The sequence below is a fragment of the Tupaia chinensis genome, unplaced genomic scaffold (genome assembly GCF_000334495.1).
Source record: "Tupaia chinensis unplaced genomic scaffold, TupChi_1.0 Scaffold000569_1, whole genome shotgun sequence".
Lineage (NCBI taxonomy): Eukaryota > Metazoa > Chordata > Mammalia > Scandentia > Tupaiidae > Tupaia > Tupaia belangeri.
In genome coordinates this window covers 2,494,131-2,506,657 of record NW_006160083.1, presented here as the reverse complement: position 1 = coordinate 2,506,657, position 12,527 = coordinate 2,494,131, and the positions used below count along the sequence as shown (strand labels likewise).

The following is a 12,527-nucleotide window of genomic DNA, read 5'->3' as shown; positions in this document are numbered from 1 at the left end:
GGGAAAATTAGCAGTTCAATAAGGATTGAGGATTAAATATTGAAAATGCAAAGGTGTCTCTATATGGGGAAACCATATTTCAAGCACCTTTAGTATATTGCAGGCTTATCTGAAGAAATCTCTAGAAATTCAAATAAGATGAGTGAAAAGAAAGTTTTCACCTCCTTAGTTGAAGAGTGCATGTTATCTCTATGCCCAGGAGGCAGGAAGGTTGGCTAAGGAGAATGTTGGTGTCATGCCACCAATGTTTTCAGAGCTAAGAGTTTGATTAGTCATAGCACGACCAGAAATGGTGTTTTTAAAGAGCAGAATCAAAATATGAGGAAATGACTTTCTTCTTTCATTTATATTAATCCACATACTTTCAAAATTAGCAGGGCTGTTTCATTAAGAAGAGTTTATTTGCACTTAAAAATGTATGAGATACAGACTAGCTTCCTTCTAAAATATATTATTACCTCCATGATGTGTTTCAAGGAAACACATTCATTCATTCATTCATTCATTCATTCATTTATTTTAAGGTTTTTGCCACAGGGTATGTGTGTTCATCAAAAAGGAGAGAGAGACAGTGAGAGGAAAGTGAGAAATCACCCCCCAGGGAGGATGGCTATGCTGCAATCCCTTCTCTGCCATTTCCTCCTGGGATTTTAGACACACACACACACACACACACACGCCCAGGGTGATTTTTAAGTCACCAGATCCAGGACTTGAACCATGGTTCACCATGTGGGAATACGACACCTTATCCACTACGCTACCTGTTGGCCCCTACTTTGTTTATTGTTTTATTGCCAAAGGGCACGGGTATTTGCTAGGGAGAGAAAGCATCTATAAGACAATGAGGCATGGTCACGTTGTAATCCTTTTTCCTTCATTTTTCCACCTTGTCAGAATTCGGGGCATATATGCACATACACCCAGCATGTTTTTCAAGCCACCAAGGCTGGGATTCAAACCAAGGACAGCCATATGGGATCTGGCTCCCTCTGCATAGGATTTAACTGCTATGCTGCAGGGCTGGCCCACAGAATGAAGCTGTTAAGGAAAACCAGTAAGATTGAGCAGAGGGGTGGGAAGTAAGATGCCTGGTACAACTGCACATCAAATTTACCAAATTTGAAGGTCACCAAAGGGAAAAAGGAACCATATCATTATCATCATCAGCTTTGCACTTCATGAGCTAGAAAGCAGGTCTGTCCCAGTCTTCTCTCTTAGATGACACGACTATTGTCAAGGAATTACCAGATATAGTGTGTGTGGAAGAATAGGGCCTGAGGAAGGACATTTAGAAGAAAAACATGGAGACAAAGCATTAATGGGATAAAGAAATGTGGTATTATCTGTTGAAGATATTTTAATCAGCTGGACTAGGGAGAAATGTTCACATATTGAAATATTCACTTTGTAAGCTAAATAATGTGGTTGAATGTATAAAAATGAAATTAAAAAAGAATTAAACTCATATAGATACAAATATGACTGCATCTTTCAAAAAATCAATTTAAAAAAAGAACACTGATTTCATAAGAGTTGCCAATTATTTTACATAGTATATTATGTTGAGCATGAGAAATTTCTTCAGTGAGATTAATCTAGATATCTTTTCAAATAAAGGAAATAGACTTAAAAAGTTTCCCATGTGCAAACAAGGAGATATCTGTTAAGCTCTCTTGCTTTTTCCCTTTGTTTTAGTAAACATGGCTCATATAACAATAGACAACTGATATGTAACTGATGTAATCACTCTTTGATAAATGTCATTTCTCATTTGACACGAGAAGGCATTTACTGGAAGAATCTCATAAATTGAGATCATAGAAACTTTCAGAAAACAGTACTGAAATTAGATTACAGCTTCCCTTAGGATGTGCTATTCATAAGAGGAGAACATATATACTCCTGGTTTTGGAAATACATAGGAATTGCTGTGTCTAGTAAGGAGAAGGTTTAGAACAAAGCAAGAAACAATTTAAGTAGGTTGAGCATGAAAAGGATGTGATTTCATCTCCCTGTCCTTTCTCACGAGAGAAGATGGAATTTTGCAGGGCTTGGCATAGTTTACAAGAGAGCACGCAAGTGGTCAATGTACAGTTCTTGCCATCTGACAGCAAGGTGAGAGAGCTGCACATGCCAGCAAGGGAAGATGAGGGAGATGAAGAGAATCTAAGCTTCACTGCTAGGCCACACAGACTTCACAGAATAGGTCTCCTGGTCAGACTGGGGCTATTTTCAGGGATGGCGTCAGAGAAGTCTGCACCACCACCCTCAGTAATTAGGGCACTGGCTGTCCCAGCTACGCCTTGCACCTCATTGATGATGTGAGATGATCCAAGAGGACCAACAATGAAGAGCTCCTATTTTAATAGTTAGATTTCTCTTTAATGCCTATTATTAAAAAAAATAACAGTACATCAAAGCTATGATTTCACATATATTACTTAAGATAAAGATGGGTTAAAATGTCACTTGGAAATTTAATAATAAATATGAAATACAGGGCAGTACAGTGGTAGAAGGGTGAAATGCAACACTCTGCAAAGCTGACCCATATGGGAAGGTTCTAGGTTCTTGCCTGGAGACCTCCCTGAATAAGTCAGGCACACAGGAGCCCGTAATTTGGGCTGGCAGAAGCTGGGGTGGACCATGGCATCAGGACCCTGCCAGGGTCTCTCGCACATGGAATAAATAAATAATAAAACCTTTGAAAAGAGAAATATTGAGTAAATAATCAACAGGTGGTATTTGGAAATGGTAAACATCAAAAAGAGGGTATGTTCACGACTGAAGTCTGGGGAAAAAAATCAGAAGATAATTTTTTCTTATCTTTCATTTTCTTTTCTTATTGTTTTGGTTGTTCCTTTGTTGATTTTTTTTGTATGTTTCCATTTATGAAATACAGGAAGCCCCCAATTTATGCTGTTTCAACTTACGACTTTTTTCAATTTTACAGTGGTGCAATCACCATACACACTGAGAAAAAAACCCTGTACTTTCTTGACTTTTGATCTTTTCCTGGCCTACTGATATGTAATACACAGCTCTCGTGTGATGCTGGGCAGCGTTGGTGACCTGCTGCTCCTGGTCAGCCACGTGACCATGAGGGTAACCAGATACCCTATAATGTACTGGGCTGCCAGTGTGTTTTAGATGCTGTCTACAATATGCCCATTTTGGACTTAATGATATTTTAAATTTAGGACATATTCATTGGTAGGCAACCTCATCATAAGTCAAGAAATATTTCTAACTGCATACTAATAGAAATGATAGAAAGCAACCATTATGCTCACTGCCTAAAGATAAGCAAGGTTAACACTTAGGTTTTTGCCCACCCACTATTTATTCTATCCTTTTTTGTTCTTCTTCATAAAAATGAGGCTGAGCCTGTATATTTTGTTTTATGGCTGGAGTTTTCACTTAGCAATATCTAATGAACATTTTCCCACATGAAATGTTTTCTTCTTTGACAACTTTTTTTTTTTTTGATAGAGAGTATTCTCTCACATTGTTAAATAAAAATCTAACTAATTAATCCTCACCTGTTGGGAATTAGGCCTACTTTAATTTTTTTCATTGCCATAAAAAGGCTGCAGTGAACATCTTTGCCCTTAACTCCACTGCATACATTTCTGAATATTTACTTATAACTAATTTCTTGAGGCAGAGCTGCTGGGTCAAAAGGTTTGCCTATCATAGAGGTGTTTGGCTGAAATTAACAGATTACAGAAAATACAACAATAATTTATTCCAATACTAAGTTTTGAGAATAATGCTTTCTGTAATGTTTGTGATATATTTTCACTCCTAATGTTATCTTTAAAAATATTATTGTTTGCCTATCCATTCAAATAATTCAGCTTACTAAAGACAGAAGTTGAAAAGTATATATTTAGAATTCATTTGTTTGTGTGTGTGTGAATTACCAGCATGTATTATTTTCCCTATTTTTTTTTTTAGAGAGATCTTTGCCATAGGGCATGTGGTCTCACTGGAAAGACAGAGAGAGACATTGACAGAAAGTAAGAAATCACTTGGGATAGCCAAGCCACAATCTCTTCTCCATTCTCTTCTAGGGATCTTGGGAACGCACGCACGTGTTCCTGACAGGAGTTTAAGTTGCTGGGTCCAGGACTCAAAATGCAGTCAACTACATGGGAGTCCCACAATGTAACCATTACGCCATCTGCTGGTTCCTATTTTCCCTAATTTCTACTGATAAAAGACGCTGAAACAATAATCAGGCTTAGAAATAAGTACGGAATACAATATTAAATGCTTCAAGTATCCCTGGCCCAAGAAGTATTTCTCCTTACTTTTTGTTGTTGTTGTTTATTAGTCTTAGGGGAGAGGATATTATTTTAAAATTACTTATAACTCAAATGGGTGAGCTCCAATCTTTTTGAAAGTATGATATGCTCTTGAGGTGGAGAAAATGGTGATAGAGGATAGGCAATACTCTCTGCCTGTCCTGTTTTAAGAGTACTACATGGGGGCCAGCAGATGGGGTGGTGGTTATGTCACTGGACTCCTACATGGCCAACTGTGGTTCAAGTCCCAGACTTGGTGTCTTGAAGATCACACTGAGCACGTGTGCATGTGTGCCCAGGATCCCAGGAAGAGAATGAGGAAAACAGATTGCACTGTGGCCATCTCCCCCGGGATGTAATCTCTCACTTTCCCTCTCAGTCTTAATCTCTTTCTTTCTCTCTGATGAGTGTATGTGCCTTATGGAAAAAAAAAAAAACTCTTAAAAAAAAGTACCACATGGGATGCAGTCATATTTTAAATAAAAAGAATTAAATTTAATTTTATATTGAGATTTATTTGAAAATTTAAACATATTTTCTGACCCATCAAAGAAACCCTTCACCTCTAGTCTGACAATCAGGGTTCTAAATTGAAATTTACTGACAAAAAATTAGATAACAGTTATGTCTTCAAATGTAATGCATATATTATACTATGAAGTGCTAACTAGAGTCCTGCTTACTAAAACATCCAGAAAATTCTAGATCAAATATAATATTAAGTAAGATTCTACCTACTAATCAAAATAATCTGCCATTATCCATTCATTAATTCAATATACTTACTAAGCACTCACTAGATGCCAAGATCATCTTGTGTACTGAGAATATTAGTGAATAGGCCAAGATGAATCTCTACGCTCTTGAGGCTAACATTTTGATGAAGCATCACTGAGGAGGTTGACCCAGATAATATACAGGTAAAAAGGGATGGATAAGTAAATACTGATGAAGGCTATGATAAAAATAGAACAGGGAGATATGATAGAGTATGATGTGAGAGAAGTAGGAACTTTAGATGGTGTGGTCACGGAAGACTTCTAAGAGAAGCTGAGCTATCATGGAAAGGTCTGGCAAAAAGCACTCTAAGTTGAGGCTAAGAATAAATGTAAAGGCATCGAACTAGTCTGACATGTTGGGGAAACAGAAAGAGCCCAATGACTAAGCATTTGTGGAGAATGTATGAGCAGGGCTGGCTCAAGCACTACCTCAAGTGCAAGTTGGGATGTCACTGGAAGAGTGATGGACGTTTCATTTTGCTTGTTTGTTTTTGCCTTTGGGTCTATGTGTTCATGGGGTAGCGGGGGGAGAGATAGAGATAGTGAGATGGAAAACGAGAAATCATCCCCCCTGGGGGGATGGACACAATGCAATCCCTTCTCTATTCTCCTCTGGGGATCTTGGATACTCACACACATTTGTCCACTGTGATTTTCAAGCTACTGGGTCCGACACTTGAGCCACAGTCAGCTCTGTGGGAGTCCAGCAACATAACCACTACGCCATCTGCTGGCCCCTGGGTACTCTGTTTTAAGCAGAGTAATGGCATGACCCAATGTACATTGTAACAAGATCACTCTAACTGTATGGGACAAAGGCATTCTCATGTAGCAAGAGGACAGGCAGGTTTACCAATTGAAAAGAAGCTGTGGTCACAGTTAAGTTGGTGGTTTGAACTAGGTGGTAGCCACAAAGATGGAAGGAAGTAAACTCAAAATGTGATAGTCTCATACAGAATGGGACTGGCACTGTTTTGATACCATGGACTTTTTGTCCCTTTCACTAGATTATTATATATTTGTAATAGGGTGTGTGCGCTTGCCGGAGAGACAGAGACAGAAAGTGAGAAATCACCCCCTCGGGGGATGGCCATGCTGCCATCCCTTCTCCTCCATTCTCCTTTCAGGATTTTGGGCATGCATGCACACACGCCCACCATGCATTTTAAGTCTCTGAGTCCAGGACTCAACCATGGTCGATTACCTGGGAATCTAGTGACATAATCATTATACCATTTGCTGGCCCAAGTATAGACTATACATTCTAAGTGCTACCATTTATATGGTAGCCCATGTTACTTAGGCTTTAAACATGTTGATTTCTTACAAGTTCACCCCCAAGCTCAAGTATAAAGAGGTTAACTTAAATCCTCAAGGCCACAGCTAGCGAGAGGTCACACTAGGACTGACCTAAGTCTGGCTGATTCTGAGCAACAAGCAACTGTAGACACCACGCTGTAATACCTTCATTTAACCTACCTTAAGGAATGGAGTTGGTTCAGGGAAACCAGGACACAGCCAAGTTTCTTTAATAGCTCTTCAGAAACGAAGGGCAACAAATTACCAGGAAGGGAGGCCCCTATTTAAAATGCAGACCCCTGGCCTTACCCTGAGGATGCAGAATGAGAATCTCTGGGAGGAGGGGGGAAGGAACATGCATTAAAAAAATCTCTCAAGTGATTCATAAAAAACAAGTAGACCCTTAATAAATATTTGTTGAATGCATGAATATACTGTAATGGTTAGCTGAAGTGGGGAATCAAGACCTAGAATAACTTGTTCCCCCAACTTCCAATGATGAGGATATGTGGGTCCATTCTGAGGTGGACCCATAAAGAGCCTCAGCTCTCCCCTTAAGATCCACTCAGAAATTCATAATGTGACTAATACAGGGGTATGATTATACTCATGTCTTCTGTAAGCTTTCTATTTTAATTAATTATTCTTGACAACTAGCTGCTAAGCCCAGTGGTCTCCCCAGCTAAAGAAGTGCAAGTCCAAGGCAGAACCACTCTGAGGAAAAAGTTATCATTTTGATTTTTAGCATTTTTGATATATAACAACCAGGTGCTTCCCACAGAACCGACTTATTCATTAGATGTGATGAAGTCAGTACCTAGAGCTCATGAGAAGTTTAGGGGATCACAGAAATGGTTTAATTTCTTTTAAAATGAGAAGAAAAGCAAGAATATGATCTAGCCTGGCTTACATTCAACTTTGTACCAATGTAATCCTAATATATAAGGTTATTTTTGTTGTTGTTGTTGTTTTGAGAGAAAGAGTTTTGCTATAGAGCATGTGCATTTGCCTGAGAGCCAAAGAGAGACAGAGAGACAGAAAGCGAGGAATCACCCCCCAGGAGCAGGGCTATGCCACAATCCCTTTTTCTCTAATCTCCTCTCAGGATTTTGGGCACACACACATATATGCCCAGCATGAATTTTAAGCTGCTGGGTCCAGGATGTGAACCGTGGTCAACCATGTAGGAGTCCAGCAATGTAACCATTATGCCATCTGCTGGCCTCCATAATATATAAGCTTTAATGTATGTTTTTTTTTTTTTTTAAGTCAAGAAGTGGCCCACAGAAGTCATAATGCAGCTGTGCTTACCCGCAGCTCCACCCAGGTGAGAGACACCTTACCTGGCAGGCATTGTACAGGAGCTGATGCTCGAACTTCTTGATCCCAAGAATGTTCTGGAACATCTCATAGAGTTGCTCTTTGCTCAGAATCAGCTCAGAGGCTGCGCTGGCTGTCATTCGGGCCTGCTGCTTCCTGGGGTCCTCTTCCCCACGGTAGATGGCATCGAACTTAGCCATCCAGGAGCTCAGCACAGTCTCCTTGCTGAGGCCATCGATCTCAGGCAGGCTGCGCACTCGCTTCTCAATGTGCTTCTTGAAGACCTCCCGTGAGTCGTTGGCGGAGCAGCCCCCGCTCTGCACCATGCGGGCTACGCGGTCGCTCTTTAGGAACACCTAAGCAAGGACAGGGCCAGGACAGACAATCAGAGAGTCAGTCATGGAGATACCAGTTCCCTGGGCTAAGTTCTCTCACATGTCTTCCAGGAGGCACTAATGTGGGTCCCACCCTACCTGCCACCTCCTAGGTATGCAAATTCAGATAAGCCATCTCCACATTCTGTTTCTGTATCGAAATATGCAAAATGCGAGTAAGGATGTACTATACCAGGCTGTTGTGAGGATTAAATGGGACACTAATATCATGAAAGACAGCAAACAATATACGCTCTGCGCTCAGACTGTACGGGTTCTTAGGTTCTTTCTCTGATACTTAGTGGCTGTGTGACTTTGGGCACCTTAACCTCTTTGTACCTAAGTATTCTCACCCCTTTAAAATGAGGATGATAGTACTTTCTAAATCATAGGCTTTTTTTTTTTATTTTTTAAAAAGCGATTTTGCTAAAAGTTGTGTGTGCTTGCCAGACAGAGAGATATAAAGTGAGAAATCACCCCCTGGGAGAACAGCCACACTGCAATCCCTTCTCCTCCACTCTCCTCTCAGGATTTTGGGCATGCATACGTGCCCAGTATGAATTTCAAGCCACCTGGTCCATGACTCGAACTACAATTGGCCAGGTGGGAGTTCAGCACCTTAACTACCACCTGCTGGCCCCAATCATAGGCATTTTTATATGAGGATTAAGTTAGTTAATGTGTAAAAAGACTTAAAACAGGTCTGGTTCACATTAAATGCTATATAAATTGTTAGAGGTTAAGCATCCCTAATCAAAAAATGTGAAATATGAAATGTTATAAAATATGAAACTTTTTGAGTGCTGACATGATGCCACATGAAGATTCCACACCTGACCTCATGTGACAGCTTGTAGTTTAAATGCAAGTGTATAATACATAGTTTATTTAGCATTCCCAAGAAAAAACAGAAGGCTGGCCCCACAGCCTAGCAGTTAAGGGAGCTAGATGCCACATGACTGACCATGGTTCAAATCCTGGCCCATGCAGCTTGAAAAACAGGCTGGGTACATGTATAGACATGCCCCAAATTCTGACAGAATAAAGAAATAAGATAGAAGGGATTGTAACATGACCACATACTATTTGGAAGTTCTGCTCTCTCTCTCTCTCTCTCTCTCTCTCTTTCTCTCTCTCTGGTGAGCACACATACCCTCTGGCAACTAAAATAATATTGTATATTGCTTGTATATTGTGTAATTACCTTCTATCTATAAATATAAGCTCTGTGTGAAACAAAAATTAATTTAACGTTGAGATTTGGGTTCCATGCCCAAAGTATCTTATTATGTATATGCCAACTATTCCAAAATTTAAAAATCTCAAATCCAAGGCACTTCTCATCCCATGCACTTGGATAAGAGATACTTGGGCTGTACATATAAAGTACCTGGCATGATACCTGGCACACAGCACTAAATAATGAATACAATTTGTATCTCATTTTATTCCTTTGGTGACATTTATCATAACTGGAATTAAATAAGAATTAGATAAATAGGTATTTAATTATTTTTTTCCCTTCCTGAAATGTAAACCCCATGTGGACAATGACTACATCCTTGTTCCCCACAATATGTTTGGTCCCTAAAGAAGCACCCAGTGCTGTGAAAGTGAACCAACATTGAACTCAATTATGCTCAATGTATTTTGTAGATGGGAAAGCTGAGACTCTACAGAGGGGAAAGGACTTGTTCTGGGTAACTCGTATCATCTGACTACTTTACCTTGGCCTTTTGTTTAAACATTATTTTGTTTGTTTTATTATGTTAGAGGGTGTGTGTGTGTGTGTGTGTGTGTGTGTGTGTGTGTGCGCGCCAAAGAGAGAGAGATAGAAAGAGAAAGTGTATCCCTTTTCCTTGAATTCTCTAGCTCATCGGGATCCTGGACACACACGTGTGCCTTGCTTAGAAGTCACTGCGGTCAACACTGAAAACTTGGTCAGCAAGAGGGATCTGGCTTCCTCTGCACAGTGCTTAGCCCCTGCAATAGGACCTGCCCCACTGGGCTCTTTTTACTTCACCTGGATTCCTTCCTTCCCTACAGCCCTCTCCTGCTGGAGAAGAACTCTGTTGCATTGCTGGTACTGCCTGACACTTGGGACAAAGATACCTATTAAAAACATTTTACTTGCACTCTTTTGCCCACCATTTGGAAGTTTACACAAGCTATGTGGTTCTGGGGCGTAATACAAACTGCTGCTTCATTCATGAAGAGGAAATATCTGACACTTCTAACTTGTGTCCCGGTCACACTTCGGAAGGTGCATAAGTAAGAGCAGAGCTAATGCTTATTTCCCCCTCAGACTTGAGGAAAGGCACTTGCTGGCTGTCTCTTCAACTCAGGCTTCATCGCAAAGCCTTTCTTGGGGGTGGAGAGAAGTTTAAAAGGTGGCCTCTGCTTATTGTTGACTTGAACTAATTTAGCAAGGAGAGCTGAGAGTTTGCTTTATAAGGCAGAGGGCATGGCTTCCTCTCCTGTGCTTGGACACTGGAACTCACGTGAGATCTTAGAGTTCTAAAAGTCAATTACAGAATAAAAGTTTCAAAGAAATCCTCAGGCCTTATGAGCCTTAATGATCTAAATAATTCACCTGCAATCTGGTAATGCTTAGTGTGGGCGGTTTCTCTATCTAACTAATGTGTGTGAGTCCCAGCTATAGGTCTAAACCTCAAAGAGCACTGAAGTTTTAAGACAAATACGGGAAGTCTTTGAGAGGCAATGTAACCTGTGGCAGGAGCTGTGAACTATGGTTCCAGGCCAGCTCTGCCACTAACTTGCTGTGTGACCTTGAATAAGTCACCTTCTCTGGTAATTCAGGTTCTTGTCTATACACAGAAGGAACTGAACTACACTTTTGGGACTGTCCTTCCAGCTGTGCTGTTTATACTATTCTCGATGAACCAACCCACCGCTCCTATGTGTACGTATTAGGTAGGAAGTACACATAGGTACATGACTAGGTGCCAGAGATATGATGGTGAGAAAAACGCAGATTCAGCCCTCACGGAAGGTAACGGCCATCATCCTGACAATCCCGTACAGATCTAATGACAACTGAACAAATGCTATCTTGGGAAAGTACCAGGGTCCACGGTGCCTACAGTCAGTTATTCCAATATGCAGTCAAGACAGCTTTTCTGAAAGAAATCACCTTTGAGATGATAAGTGAAAGACTGATAAACAACAGAGTGAGAGAGATTTCAGAGAGCAGGAACCACAGGTCGGAGGGCCTGCGTGTCTGAGGAAATAAGCGGGGATAGGGTGGTTATGGCAATGAGGGGCTCAGGAATGACTGATACAAGATAATCAGGAAGGGGCCAGATGGCCAAGGGCATGGAGAGACATTAGGTTATTGGGGCAGCGGGAAGCCATGGAAGGTTTGAAGCTGGGCCATGGCACAGTCAAGTTCACAATCTCTGGCTTTACTGTGAAAAACAGACTGCAGGGGATCAAGAGGACAGGCAGGGAGGCAGCTGCACGTCTAGGTGTACAGGTGGGTAATGATGGCAAATGTACACAAAGGGTTAACTCTTTGCTCTCAGCTCTAATACGCCTTGGAGGTGACCTGGAAACTACCTGTCTATAATGAAGCCATACTCTCTTCCCCATCAGTCCACACCACTGCCCTATAAACCTTGGAGCTGGCCCTAGTTATAAGCTCTCTGTACCTTATTTGTTTCCCTCAAAGCCCTGCCTTACCTGCCACCTGTCATTGCTTTCAGAACTCTTGATAAATATCTGAAACCTTAGCTACTTTAAGTCTCAGAAAGGCAGATTACAGCTGCTTTTTCCTATAACTTCTTTTAAAATAGTGTCTAGCACATAGCTGGTGTTCAATAAATATCTCTTAAATGAGTACATGAATAATAAAAATGAAGACTTCTCTGGCAGAGACACTATGGAGTAAAACAATGTCAGGATGGGAGTAAGAAGCTAAAGAGGAAACCAGCAGACACAAGATGTTTATCTCTGAAAACAGGTGACTTACTTGTTTTCATGAGACCTAATGATTAGATGTAAGAAATAAGGATGTTGGCACTCTGGACCCAGCTGGTGCCCACAACTGGCTAGGTGACCTCTGAATCCTGGATGTATCGTCTGCTTTCAACAGTCCCTTCCTTAAACATCGTAGCCACTCAATAAATCTTTGTGGAACCATGACCTTAGATGATGACTATTTTAACTACCACTACTTTAACCTTTATCAACCTCACTTTCCTTCGCTGTCACAAGGTTAATCCAGCCTTCAATTTTTGATGAGGATCAAACTGAGAGGACTCTGAGAGGATGAGGAATCTATCTGCCCAGAGGTAAGGTATGACTGCCAGGCCCCAGAAAGAGGGGAGATGAGTGGAATGTCAAGAGTGTAGAGGAAAGAAGTTGAAGCTTCAGGAGATGGGCAAGACAGAGTGCCAAAAGGGGGCAAAACAGCCACAGGG

The 12,527-nt window shown here is 40.9% G+C and overlaps 1 protein-coding gene across 25 annotated transcripts in view; it reads right to left on the bottom strand.

Moving 5' to 3' along the window:
• CADPS (calcium dependent secretion activator) overlaps positions 1 to 12,527 on the bottom strand; it is a 423,537-nt gene that overhangs the window by 401,096 nt on the left and 9,914 nt on the right. For all 25 annotated transcript variants that reach the window (XM_027775523.1, XM_027775527.1, XM_027775526.1 and 22 more), the window contains exon 2: positions 7,735 to 8,067. In XM_027775523.1, the coding sequence (XP_027631324.1) occupies positions 7,735 to 8,067 (333 nt within the window). The remainder of the gene's footprint in view (positions 1 to 7,734; positions 8,068 to 12,527) is intronic.